At 45.6% G+C, this 14,275-nt stretch overlaps 1 protein-coding gene across 1 annotated transcript in view; it reads right to left on the bottom strand.

The window, feature by feature from the left end:
- Positions 1 to 14,275, bottom strand: part of LOC120990077 (perlwapin-like) — a 52,844-nt gene that overhangs the window by 12,463 nt on the left and 26,106 nt on the right. Inside the window, exon 3 of the mRNA XM_040418597.1 lies at positions 13,136 to 13,282. Coding sequence (XP_040274531.1) covers positions 13,136 to 13,282 — 147 coding nt within the window. The remainder of the gene's footprint in view (positions 1 to 13,135; positions 13,283 to 14,275) is intronic.

Raw genomic sequence — 14,275 nt, 5'->3', positions numbered from 1 at the left:
GACCAAATAACTCAAGTATGAACTCAGCCTTACAGGTCGATGTTAGCGCCAAGAAGAAGCGCACTCCTTTTGCAAAGTCACCAGCTGATTCCACATAGATGTCTACAGAACCTGTTCTATTAAACGCTTATGCAAGTAGAGCCCTCTAGACAGAGTGGAAAGGGTGTCAGCAGTAAGTTTGTGTTGACGTCACAGATTATTTTTTCCCTTCTTCTGATCCATCAGAACAATAACCCACGAAAAACGGATCCTGTCTGTGGAGCATACGCCTTCACTCGGTCAGCATTTGCTCAATAATCCATCAGTATTGCGATTGCCAAAAAAAACTGGAATAGATCTAAAACAGAGATGACACATGAATGGAATATTTGCATGTCTTCTGTGTTTTGTACCCACTCCTGCTTTTGGCTACCAAATCATAAGCCAATTCTGATGGGACCATACAGGCCTTACAGCTGCTACACAGACAGGATCTGTTGTCTGTCTCATTTTTCCTTCCTTCTGACAGATCAGAAGAAAGGTCAAATAAATCATGATGTCAGCCAGGCCGAAAGGTAAAATAGTGGCCGAGTCATGAAATGGGGAGGGTGGGAACAGCATGAGAAGTCCACAGAGTGGACCTATAACATATTGATGAGGTGTAAGCAGCATGAGGAGACCACAGAGTGGCCCAATGACAGAGTGTGGAGGAGGCAGCAACAGCAGCAGCATCAGGAGTAGTGATAAGCGGCACAGGCAATATTAGTTTTCATGATATTTCGCAAAGTTTTTGCATAATATTCGCAATAAATTCGCTAATTCTAGAATTCATGATCTCGTCATTATTTTTGCGATTGCACAAATCGGCACTAATGATGCGCATATATTTTGCACAATACATGCAACTTTACATTTTATCAGGTCTGAGTAGATACTACTGATTGGTGCACTAAGTATTATTGTGACATCACAGCACTATGTCTGTAGCATGTACAGGTGAAACTCGAAAAAATATTGAGCAAAGTTCATTTATTTCAGTCACGCAACTTAAAAGGTGAAACTAACATATGAGATAGACTCATTACATGCAAAGCGAGATATTTCAAGCCTTTATTTGTTATAATTTGGATTATTATGGCTTACAGCTTATGAAACCCCAAAGTCACAATTTTGAGGTACCCTTTGCTCAGGGGGTATGGATTAATTAGTTGGCTAGAGTGTGACACTTTGAGCCTAGAATATTGAACCTTTTCGTTAATTTCTAATTTTAAGCTGCATTAATGCAATTTCTTTTAATTTGCATTACTGAAATAAATGAACTTTTGCACGATATTCTAATTTTTCGAGTTTCACCTGTATGTATGGACAGCAGAGAAACAGTAATTCCTATTACACTACCTAACACCCTGCACTAGAACCTATCAGCTACACTATATCACTATCTAACCTACACTGACAATCTCCCACTAACTATCTGTATTATATATATGAGCTAACTAACTATCTAATGTAATTGGATAAGGAATAGGATCCAGATGAAAGCACAGAGCACAGCAATGTCACTGCTCACTCTCTTAGAACTGCAAAAAAAACTGCAGAAAATGTCTGCTAGGGAGCTTCTTATTAGTGTTGAGCGCGAATATTCAAAAAGCGAATTTTTATCGTGAATATCGGCACTTCGAGAATTCGCGAATATTTAGAATATAGTGCTATATATTTGTAATGACGAATATTAGTTTGTTTTTTGTTTTTTTGTTTTTTAACCACCTCAGCCCCCAGTGCTTAAACACCCTGAAAGACCAGGCCACTTTTTACACTTCTGACCTACACTACTTTCACCGTTTATTGCTCGGTCATGCAACTTACCACCCAAATGAATTTTACCTCCTTTTCTTCTCACTAATAGAGCTTTCATTTGGTGGTATTTCATTGCTGCTGACATTTTTACTTTTTTTGTTATTAATCGAAATTTAACGATTTTTTTGCAAAAAAATGACATTTTTCACTTTCAGTTGTAAAATTTTGCAAAAAAAACGACATCCATATAGAAATTTTGCTCTAAATTTATAGTTCTACATGTCTTTGATAAAAAAAAAATGTTTGGGTAAAAAAAAAATGGTTTGGGTAAAAGTTATAGCGTTTACAAACTATGGTACAAAAATGTGAATTTCCGCTTTTTGAAGCAGCTCTGACTTTCTGAGCACCTGTCATGTTTCCTGAGGTTCTACAATGCCCAGACAGTACAAACACCCCACAAATGACCCCATTTCTGAAAGTACACACCCTAAGGTATTCGCTGATGGGCATAGTGAGTTCATAGAACTTTTTATTTTTTGTCACAAGTTAGCGGAAAATGATGATTTTTTTTTTTTTTTTTTTTTCCTTACAAAGTCTCATATTCCACTAACTTGTGACAAAAAATAAAAACTTCTATGAACTCACTATGCCCATCAGCGAATACCTTGGGGTCTCTTCTTTCCAAAATGGGGTCACTTGTGGGGTAGTTATACTGCCCTGGCATTCTAGGGGCCCAAATGTGTGGTAAGGAGTTTGAAATCAAATTCTGTAAAAAATGACCTGTGAAATCCGAAAGGTGCTCTTTGGAATATGGGCCCCTTTGCCCACCTAGGCTGCAAAAAAGTGTCACACATCTGGTATCTCCGTACTCAGGAGAAGGTGGGGAATGTGTTTTGGGGTGTCATTTCATATATACCCATGCTGGGTGAGAGAAATATCTTGGCAAAAGACAACTTTTCCCATTTTTTTATACAAAGTTGTCATTTGACCAAGATATTTATCTCACCCAGCATGGGTATATGTAAAAAGACACCCCAAAACACATTCCTCAACTTCTCCTGAGTACGGGGATACCAGATGTGTGACACTTTTTTGCAGCCTAGGTGGGCAAAGGGGCCCATATTCCAAAGAGCACCTTTCGGATTTCACTCCTCATTTTTTCCTGAATTTGATTTCAAACTCCTTACCACACATTTGGGCCCCTAGAATACCAGGGCAGTATAACTACCCCACAAGTGACCCCATTTTGGAAAGAAGACACCCCAAGGTATTCCGTGAGGGGCATGGCGAGTTCCTAGAATTTTTTATTTTTTGTCACAAGTTAGTGGAAAATGATGATTTTTTTTTTTTTTTTTTTTTTCATACAAAGTCTCATATTCCACAAACTTGTGACAAAAAATAAAAACTTCCATGAACTCACTATGCCCATCAGCGAATACCTTGGGGTCTCTTCTTTCCAAAATGGGGTCACTTGTGGGGTAGTTATACTGCCCTGGCATTCTAGGGGCCCAAATGTGTGGTAAGTAGGTAAATGACCTGTGAAATCCGAAAGGTGCTCTTTGGAATGTGGGCCCCTTTGCCCACCTAGGCTGCAAAAAAGTGTCACACATCTGGTATCTCTGTATTCAGGAGAAGTTGAGGAATGTGTTTTGGGGTGTCTTTTTACATATACCCATGCTGGGTGAGATAAATATCTTGGTCAAATGCCAACTTTGTATAAAAAAATGGGAAAAGTTGTCTTTTGCCAAGATATTTCTCTCACCCAGCATGGGTATATGTAAAATGACACCCCAAAACACATTCCCCAACTTCTCCCGATTACGGAGATACCAGATGTGTGACACTTTTTTGCAGCCGAGGTGGGCAAAGGGGCCCATATTCAAAAGAGCACCTTTCGGATTTCACAGGTCATTTTTTACAGAATTTGATTTCAAACTCCTTACCACACATTTGGGCCCCTAGAATGCCAGGGCAGTATAACTACCCCACAAGTGACCCCATTTTGGAAAGAAGAGACCCCAAGGTATTCGCTGATGGGCAAAGTGAGTTCATGGAAGTTTTTATTTTTTGTCACAAGTTAGTGGAATATGAGACTTTGTATGAAAAAAAAAAAAAAAAAAAAAAAAATAAGCATTTTCCACTAACTTGTGACAAAAAATAAAAAATTCTAGGAACTCGCCATGCCCCTCACGGAATACCTTGGGGTGTCTTCTTTCCAAAATGGGGTCACTTGTGGGGTAGTTATACTGCCCTGGCATTTTCCAGGGGCCCTAATGTGTGGTAAGTAGGTAAATGACCTGTGAAATCCTAAAGGTGCTCTTTGGAATATGGGCCCCTTTGCCCACCTAGGCTGCAAAAAAGTGTCACACATGTGGTATCGCCGTATTCAGGAGAAGTTGGGGAATGTGTTTTGGGGTGTCATTTTACATATACCCATGCTGGGTGAGAGAAATATCTTGGCAAAAGACAACTTTTCCCATTTTTTTATACAAAGTTGGCATTTGACCAAGATATTTCTCTCACCCAGCATGGGTATATGTAAAATGACACCCCAAAACACATTCCCCAACTACTCCTGAGTACGGCGATACCAGATGTGTGACACTTTTTTGCAGCCTAGATGCGCAAAGGTGCCCAAATTCCTTTTAGGAGGACATTTTTAGACATTTGGATACCAGACTTCTTCTCACGCTTTGGGGCCCCTAGAATGCCAGGGCAGTATAAATACCCCACATGTGACCCCATTTTGGAAAGAAGACACCCCAAGGTATTCAATGAAGGGCATGGCGAGTTCATAGAAATTTTTTTTTTTTGGCACAAGTTAGCGGAAATTGATATTTTTAATTTTTTTCTCACAAAGTCTCCCGTTCCGCTAACTTGGGAAAAAAATTTCAATCTTTCATGGACTCAATATGCCCCTCACGGAATACCTGGGGGTGTCTTCTTTCCGAAATGGGGTCACATGTGGGGTATTTATACTGCCCTGGCATTCTAGGGGCCCTAAAGCGTGAGAAGAAGTCTGGAATATAAATGTCTAAAAAATTTTACGCATTTGGATTCCGTGAGGGGTATGGTGAGTTCATGTGAGATTTTATTTTTTGACACAAGTTAGTGGAATATGAGACTTTGTAAGAAAAAAAAAAAAAAATTCTGCTAACTTGGGCCAAAAAAATATCTGAATGGAGCCTTACAGAGGGGTGCTAAATGACAGGGGGGTGATAAATGACAGGGGGGGTGATCAATGACAGGGGGGGTGATCAATGACAGGGGGGTGATCAATGACAGGGGGGTGATCAATGACAGGGGGGTGATCAGGGAGTCTATATGGGGTGATAACCACAGTCATTGATCACGCCCGTGTAAGGCTTCATTCAGACGTCCGGATGCGTTTTGCGGATCCGATCCATCTATCAGTGCATCCGTAAAAATCATGCGGACATCTGAATGGAGCTTTACAGGGGGGTAATCAATGACAGGGGGGTGATCAATGACAGGGGGGTGATCAGGGAGTCTATATGGGGTGATCACCACAGTCATTGATCATGCCCCTGTAAGGCTTCATTCAGACGTCCGGATGCGTTTTGCGGATCCGATCCATCTATCAGTGCATCCGTAAAAATCATGCGGACATCTGAATGGAGCTTTAGAGGGGGGTAATCAATGACAGGGGGGTGATCAATGACAGGGGGGTGATCAGGGAGTCTATATGGGGTGATCACCACAGTCATTGATCATGCCCCTGTAAGGCTTCATTCAGACGTCCGGATGCGTTTTGCGGATCGGATCCATCTATCAGTGCATCCGTAAAAATCATGCGGACATCTGAATGGAGCTTTACAGGGGGGTAATCAATGACAGGGGGGTGATCACCACAGTCATTGATCATGCCCCTGTAAGGCTTCATTCAGACGACCGGATGCGTTTTGCGGATCCGATCCATGTATCAGTGCATCCGTAAAAATCATGCGGACATCTGAATGGAGCTTTACAGGGGGGTGATCAGGGAGTCTATATGGGGTGATCACCACAGTCATTGATCATGCCCCTGTAAGGCTTCATTCAGACGTCCGGATGCGTTTTGCGGATCCGATCCATCTATCAGTGCATCCGTAAAAATCATGCGGACATCTGAATGGAGCTTTACAGGGGGGTAATCAATGACAGGGGGGTAATCAATGACAGGGGGGTGATCAGGGAGTCTATATGGGGTGATCACCACAGTCATTGATCATGCCCCTGTAAGGCTTCATTCAGACGTCCGGATGCGTTTTGCGGATCCGATCCATCTATCAGTGCATCCGTAAAAATCATGCGGACATCTGAATGGAGCTTTACAGGGGGGTAATCAATGACAGGGGGGTGATCACCACAGTCATTGATCATGCCCCTGTAAGGCTTCATTCAGACGACCGGATGCGTTTTGCGGATCCGATCCATGTATCAGTGCATCCGTAAAAATCATGCGGACATCTGAATGGAGCTTTACAGGGGGGTAATCAATGACAGGGGGGTAATCAATGACAGGGGGGTGATCAGGGAGTCTATATGGGGTGATCACCACAGTCATTGATCATGCCCCTGTAAGGCTTCATTCAGACGTCCGGATGCGTTTTGCGGATCCGATCCATCTATCAGTGGATCCGTAAAAATCATGCGGACGTCTGAATGGAGCTTTACAGGGGGTTGATCAATGACAGGGGGGTAATCAATGACAGGGGGGTGATCAGGGAGTCTATATGGGGTGATCAGGGGTGATTAGGGGTGATCAGGGGCTAATAAGGGGTTAATAAGTGATGGGGGGGGGGGGTGTAGTGTAGTGTAGTGGTGCTTGGTGCTACTTTACTGAGCTACCTGTGTCCTCTGGTGGTCGATCCAAACAAAGGGGACCACCAGAGGACCAGGTAGCAGGTATATTAGACGCTGTTATCAAAACAGCGTCTAATATACCTGTTAGGGGTTAAAAAAAACACATCTCCAGCCTGCCAGCGAACGATCGCCGCTGGCAGGCTGGAGATCAACTCTCTTACCTTCCGTTCCTGTGAGCGCGCGCGCCTGTGTGCGCGCGTTCACAGGAAATCTCGCGTCTCGCGAGATGACGCGTATATGCGTGACTGTGCGCAGCGCTGCCACCTCCGGAACGCGATCCTGCGTTAGGCGGTCCGGAGGTGGTTAACACAGTACACATGAGGTGATCATCCCTCACTTCTTCTAGCTTGTGGGCCAATGAGAAGGCTTTGTCACAGCTTAGCAACATCCCTAGCAACCAATAGAAAAGTTGCCTACCCCTTAGTATATAAGAACCTCCCCAGCAGCTATTTTATAAAGTTTATTGCAGTTATGAACGAGCCAGCAGTGTCATTGCTGTGGTCTGTGCTTTGTGCACATGTGGTATGCTTGAGTTGCACTGTGACTTGTCCCTGCAGAGGAGGCTGAGGACATTGTGGAAGATGAGGAGGCAGAAGCGGACATTGTCGCAAGACCAATGGCGTGACAACGTGGAGGCAAAAGCGGCGTGACCTGACCAAGTTACTGGTGTGGCTGTGCAGGAACCACATTCACCCAGTGGGCCGTAAAGGACATGTACTGTCCCTAACCATAGTTACAGCTCCACACGTCGGCGCTGCCGTGCACTTTGGCAGACACCGACAGGCTCAAGGACTGGCCCACATTCTGTTCTACACATTTGTGCAGGGCTGGTACTGCCTCTTTGGCAAAGAAATGACGGCTTGGGACTCTCCACCTCGGCTCGGCACAAACAATCAGTTCTCTGAAAGGTGCAGAGTCCACCACTTGGAAAGGGAGGGACTGTAGCACCAGCACGTTCAGCTTCTGCGTCGTTGGATGCGTGCACGCATACTGCTGTCTCTTGGCAATCGCTGTCGGGATTCGAACCAGTGACCAGCCATGTCCCAGGCAGTAGCTCTAGCCACTAGACTACCAACCCTTCTGGACATTTCCTTCTACTGAACTCTTTGATCTACCTTGTTCCAGCCTTGCCTTGTTAATCTCTGTGATTCCTTGCACCTGCTACTTCCTCTTTATAAGCCCAGCCTCTTGCACCAGATCCCTGCTGGTTATTGTTCTTCTGGACTTGATCCTGCTGCATCTACTGCTGTTCCTCTGCTGCTACTGCTACCAACTTGACTGCTGCCGACCTTGGAATTGTTCCCGACTACTCTTCTGCTTGTCCCTACCAACTGACCTGCTTCCACCGTTCCCGATCCGGATTGTCTGACCACGCACACTGCCGCCTGCCCTGACCCACCGCCTGCTAACCGATTACGCCTCTGTCTGACTACGCTGCAACTACAACCTGCCTGCGGTCCTTGCCACTGGGCTCCACCTCCAGCCAGCTATCCTCTGACTCAGGTGAGCCTGTAGGATTGTAACAATCGCTTTGGTGATCGATTGCTGATGGAATGACTGACGAGGAGTAGGAGCAGGAACATCTGGACCAGCAGAAGATGAGAATGAGAGACAGCTCCCTTCGGCTGAGGTGGTGGAGCCTTGACTGGCTGAAACCGGGTGCGTGCCACTGGGCACCACATCGGCGCCACGGTTCTCCCAGGCCACTTTATGGCTACTCTGCATATGTTGATGCAGGGCCGTAGTGCCAACATTGGCACCCTGGCCACGCGTCACCTTCTGCCCACATATTCTACACATGGCCATGTTAACCTCCTCTGGCAGCCTAATAAAAAACTGCCACACCAATGAGTAGGTGATTTTTCCCCCAACAGTCCACACTGACTGCTACCGCCGCTGCATCTGTGAACCCCTGCACCACTACTTCCCGGGCAGGTAGGCTGCTGCGAAGCAGGTCGTCTACCCCAGGCACGTTTGGCTCCCGACCTCCCAATGCTGCCACCCTGCTGACTCCCAGCCATTCTACCACCTTGCTGGCTCCGCCGCTGCCTCACAGACAAGCTGCCACCCTCTTCTCCTGATGATGATGGAGCCCCTTCTGCACCCGGCTCCCAAGTGCGATCGGCTTCATCATCATCGATTAGTGTCTGCACATCACTTATTTCCTCCTCAACAGCCTCTGGGTCAGGAGCCTGACCACTCACAGCACAAGCGCCCGTGCAACTCTCCTCATCGCTACTTGCCCGCCTAGTGGAGGAAGCGGCAGATGTCTCCTTCAGATCTTGGCCGGGCAGTAGCTGCTGACTGTCTTCTAGTAGATGTTCCTTGCTGAAAAGTTAAGCTGAGCCTACGGCATATACTACTTCTCTCGGTGAGGGAACAGAAAAGCACAGAGGCAGGTTGAGGACAGGTGAGGGCACAGGGCCTGCTCCCGGGCCATACCAACTAAGGGTTGTGTCTGACGAACCCACCGACTGTTGGCTGGAGTGTTGTCACTTGGGATGACGTGGATGACCGAGTTAAAGGGGTATTCCCATCTTGCTACTTCATCCTCAATTGCTGCCAGTTAGCAGTTCACTTCCTGGTTTCCTGCTGCTAAGGCTGGGCGGGCTTAGGCAGTTTGAGTGAAGGCCGGCCACGCCTCCTTATGACATCACACTGAGAACTCAGTCCTTGCATGCTAGTTCATGTGAAGAGTATGACTCATCAGTCTGGCAGCCTGCAGTGTCTGTGAGGCCCCTCCCCCTGCTGGGAAATCATCAGATGGCCATGTGAAGTGGGCTCAGTGTACAGTAACACCTGCACAGTTTTACACACAAAATCTCAGTCTGATCTGTTACAAACCCATTCTGTGCATCAAAAACTATAATTCCATATTATACATTAGCTCAAAAGCTTGACCAACCCCCACCCACCAGCACTGATGCAGATTTGTTTCCATTACCGCTGTACTCCAGTTGTGTATAAACCTTACACTATGTATCTTTATAGATGCACATACAGCCCAGTTACATGTGTCTTCTCCAGTCCCCTAACTTCACTTTGGCTGAATGGCTTCCTATACAGCTCTGCTACATCTTTATTCTACACTCCCACTAGCACTGTGTCTGAAAAGCTTCATATACAGCTCTGCTACATCTGTCTGTTTATCTCTTCAACCAGCACTGTTTCAGAACAGCCGCATATTCAGCTCCGCTACATCTGTTTCTCTCTTCCACCAGCATTGATCCAGACCCGCCAAATATACAGCTCTGCTACATCTGTCTATTCCCTTCCCCATAAGAACTGTGTCTGAACAGCAGCGTATTCAGCTCTGCTACATCAGTTTCTCTCTTCCACCAGCATTGATGCAGACCCGCCAAATATACATCTCTGCTACATCTGCCTATTCCCTTCCCCATTAGAACTGTGTCTGAACAGCAGCGTATTCAGCTCTGCTACATCAGTTTCTCTCTTCCACCAGCATTGATGCTGACCCGCCAAATATACAGCTCTGCTACATCTGTCTATTCCCTTCCCCATAAGAACTGTGTCTGAACAGCAGCGTATTCAGCTCTGCTACATCAGTTTCTCTCTTCCACCAGCATTGATGCAGACCCGCCAAATATACATCTCTGCTACATCTGTCTATTCCCTTCCCCATTAGAACTGTGTCTGAACAGCAGCGTATTCAGCTCTGCTACATCAGTTTCTCTCTTCCACCAGCATTGATGCTGACCCGCCACATATACAGCTCTTCTACATCTGTTTCTCTCTTCCACCACCATTGATGCTGACCCGCCACATATACAGCTCTGCTACATCTGTCTATTCCCTTCCCCACTAGAACTATGGCTGAACAGCAGCATATTCAGCTCTGCTACATCCATCAGCACCCATATGCCTCAAACAGCCCCCATATGCCTCAAACAGCCCCCAAATGCCTTAAACAGCCCCCCATATGCCTCAAACAGTCCCCATATGCCTTAAACAGCCCCCCATATGCCTCAAACAGCCCCCCATATGCCTCAAACAGCCCCCCATATGCCTCAAACAGCCCCCCATATGCCTCAAACAGCCACCCATATGCCTCCATCAGCCCCCATATGCCTCCATCAGCCCCCATATGCCTCAAAGAGCCCCCCATATGCCTCAAACTGCCCTCATATGCCTCCAAATGCCTCCATCAGCCCCCATATGCCTCAAACAGCCCCCTATATGCCTTAAACAACCCCCCATATGCATCAATCAGCCCCCAAAGTGCCTCCATCAGCCCCCAAAGTGCGTCCATCAGCCCCCAAAGTGCCTCCATCAGCCCCCAAATTGCCTTCATCAGCCCCCAAAGTGCCTCCATCAGCCCCCAAAGTGCCTCCATCAGCCCCCAAAGTGCCTCCATCAGCCCCCAAAGTGCCTCCATCAGCCCCCAAAGTGCCTCCATCAGCCCCCAAAGTACCTACATCAGCCCCCAAAGTACCTCCATCAGCCCCCAAAATGCCTCCATCAGCCCCCAAAGTGCCTCCATCAGCCCCCAATCATTGGTGGAATTGGTGGTGCATGTAAAAATAATACTCACCCCTTATGAAGTAGGGTCCCGGTCCTCCGCTGGCTCTCCAACGCTGTCTGGACTCGTCTGAACTGTTCGGGCGGCCGCACATGTGCAGGACTATCTTCCTTTGTGTTGCATTGAAGCCGCGCATGCGCAGTTCTATTGTAGATGCGGCACGAAGGAAAATTGAACAGCGCATGCGCGCCCACCCGACGTGCGCGCTCCCTGAAAGTAAGAGAGGCCGGCCACTGGATCACCAGGGTAAGTTCTGCGAAAGCGCGGCCCATGGATGCGGCCGGCGATGGGTGGCCGTATCCATGGGCAGCGAATATAAACAATAGAATTGGATTTTGCGGTTTTAGAAGAAAACAATAGGATTTTAAAAAGACATTATATTTAGTGAAACGCTCACTGGGGGGTATAGAATTGAATTAAACATGATGAAGAAGATGGGAATACCCCTTTAACCAATCAAAAACCGCTGGGTTGCTGGTCAAGATACGACCACTAGATGACACCGGTAGCTCAGGCCTCTCGCTGCGACTCCTGCTGCCGTGCTTCCTTACTCTGCTGCGACCTCTGCTTGCGCCAGAAACATTTAGGCCTCTGCCACTCCTCTGTGCATGGCCTGGCACTTCTCTGCCTGATATACTTGTAGCTGAACTAAACAAATTAAATGGAAATTAAAACCCCCCTAAAAGCGACGAATATATTTTTCTTTTTGTACTGAAATAGGCCAGTAAATGCTTTGAACACAATTAACTGCAGAAGTGAACTGAGAATATATTTTTCTTGTACTGAAATACGACCCTATACGCTTTGACCACGAAAAACTTAGAGTGAAGTGCGTATATATTTTTCTTGTAGTACTGAAATACGCTTTCACCAGAAATAACTGCAACAGTGCAATGCATATATATTTTTCTTTTTTTACTGTAATATAAGATACTAAAGATACTAAGATATAACCCACTAAAGGCTTTTCAAAATAGCACTTGCAGCCCAATAACAAATAGCTGGAATGACAGAGCTGTCTAATGACTATTTGGATCCCCAAATAATCTTTCCCTGCACTTGTAAATCGCTTTCCTTTCAATGTCCCTAGCGCCTTCTGACATCTCTCCCTGCACTAAGATGCTGTGAAATGATTCCTTCCTATCCTTTCCCTGCACTTATAAATAGTTTTTTCTGTCTTTTTTTTCCACAATCGTTTTTCCACTTGCTGTCCCTAGCGCCTTCACACGTCTGTGAACGCTGGAAAATGTCTGAATCTAAGTTGGCTGCCGTATTTATAGGGCTGTGACATCACAGGGCTGGCTGACTGCTGATTGGCTGCATGCAGGCATGTCAATCTGGGTGATACCACCTTCTTAGAGTTCCTTGCCCCATGTCCTCAGTCCTCACACGTTTAGCAGCCATTTTAGGAAAAATGTGATTCGTTACCACGAAGCGCAAGGAAATTCGCATTCGTTGCGAATTGAATTTTTCCTGAAATTCTAAACAAATTCCACTTCATCAGCTTCGATTCGCTCATCTCTAATTATTATATATTTATTTTAAGCCATTTCCCTATCCACATTTATTTGCAGGGCAATTGTACTGCTCTTACCCCCATTTTGGTTCCATTTGCCGTCCTCTAGCCCTTTCTATGAATTATTTACAGCCATTTTTCAGCCCCAAAATTCGGGTCCCCTTTGTCTTCATTGTGGTTCGGTGTTCGGGGTCAAGTTTTGGACCCAAACCGAACTTTGAAACAAAGTTCAGCAGAACCCATCGAACCCAAACATCCACGGGTTCACTCATCTCTAGTATCAACCACCTTCTGATATAAATTTTATGTTTTCTACTTCGAGGGTTGTAACTGTTAGGTCAGTGATTTTTATACAAACATTTGGATATATCTCTACTTAGTAAGGCAGGGTTTTTACTTACTTTCCCCAGTTCAGTAGCAAAAATAATAATACTCACTCTTCAATGCTGGGAGGCAGTCTCGTGAAGATCCCCTCTCACAACACTTAGTATTTTTCAGACAATTAAAATCACTTAAACATTTTGGTTTTTGTGCTACACCTGCTTCATGTGGTAGGTCATTGAATGGGCAGAAACCTGGACGTTCTAAAGGAAATTGTCATGATAAAAGAAAATATAATTAAGAACATTGTACTTTAGACCTGTTTCACACTTTTGTTCTAAATTCCAGCAGGTTCTTTTGGCAGAGAACAGCTGGATCCCGCATTGCTAGACGTTACCGAAATACCCGCCAGCTCCATTGACTATAATGGTGTCCTGAGGAGATCTGGCCGCTACCTGGCAAATATGTCAGGTTTGGACAAACGAAAAATAATGTGTTCTCTGCCAATACAGCCTGCCGACACTCAGAAAGGTAATGTGAAAAAGACCTTAAACAACTATTAGTTGGTAATATTGGTAGATTAGATTAAATGGAGAAAGTCTTTGACACTACACTGACATTAGAATAAGGTTATGTTCATGATCACATTTCTATCATCCACTTAGCAAATCCATTTAACAAATATGCTAAAAATATACCAATGGAAGGGCATCCATTTAGGCTTCAATGTAAAAAAAATCATGTCTACTGTCTTTTTTTGATTAACAGAAAAGTATGGTAGACTTGTCATAAACTTGCCTGTCCGGGCCCCAGTGGAGACATCTCCAGCTTCAAGAAAGACGCGCTGCGAATCCACATCCCTGTTTGTCCCCACAGCGGGCATGGGCTGGAGGAAACTAGAAGTGGGTTGATTGCTCAGCTGCTCTATTCCTGTATGCTGTGATCTGTCACGGAACCATGAACCAGACGTACAACAAGAGATAAGTGAAAATAAGAAGGCTTTATTAAAAATAAAGCTGTAAAGCAAAAAGTCCAAACGGATGGTGAAACCGAGCAGAGTCTTTGCGAAGCCAGAGGTCAGGAACCAGAAGGGTAGTCAGACGAAGCCAGGATCAGGAACCAGCAGGGTAGTCAGACGAAGCCAGGTTCAGGAACCAGCAGGGTAGTCAGACGAAGCCAGGATCAGGAACCAGCAGGGTAGTCAGACGAGGCCAGGATCAGGAACCAGAAGCAGCAGCAGTCTTAGAAGCATGTGA

The sequence above is a fragment of the Bufo bufo genome, chromosome 2 (genome assembly GCF_905171765.1).
Source record: "Bufo bufo chromosome 2, aBufBuf1.1, whole genome shotgun sequence".
NCBI classification, from domain to species: Eukaryota; Metazoa; Chordata; class Amphibia; order Anura; family Bufonidae; genus Bufo; species Bufo bufo.
This window is presented reverse-complemented; position numbering and strand designations above follow the sequence as displayed.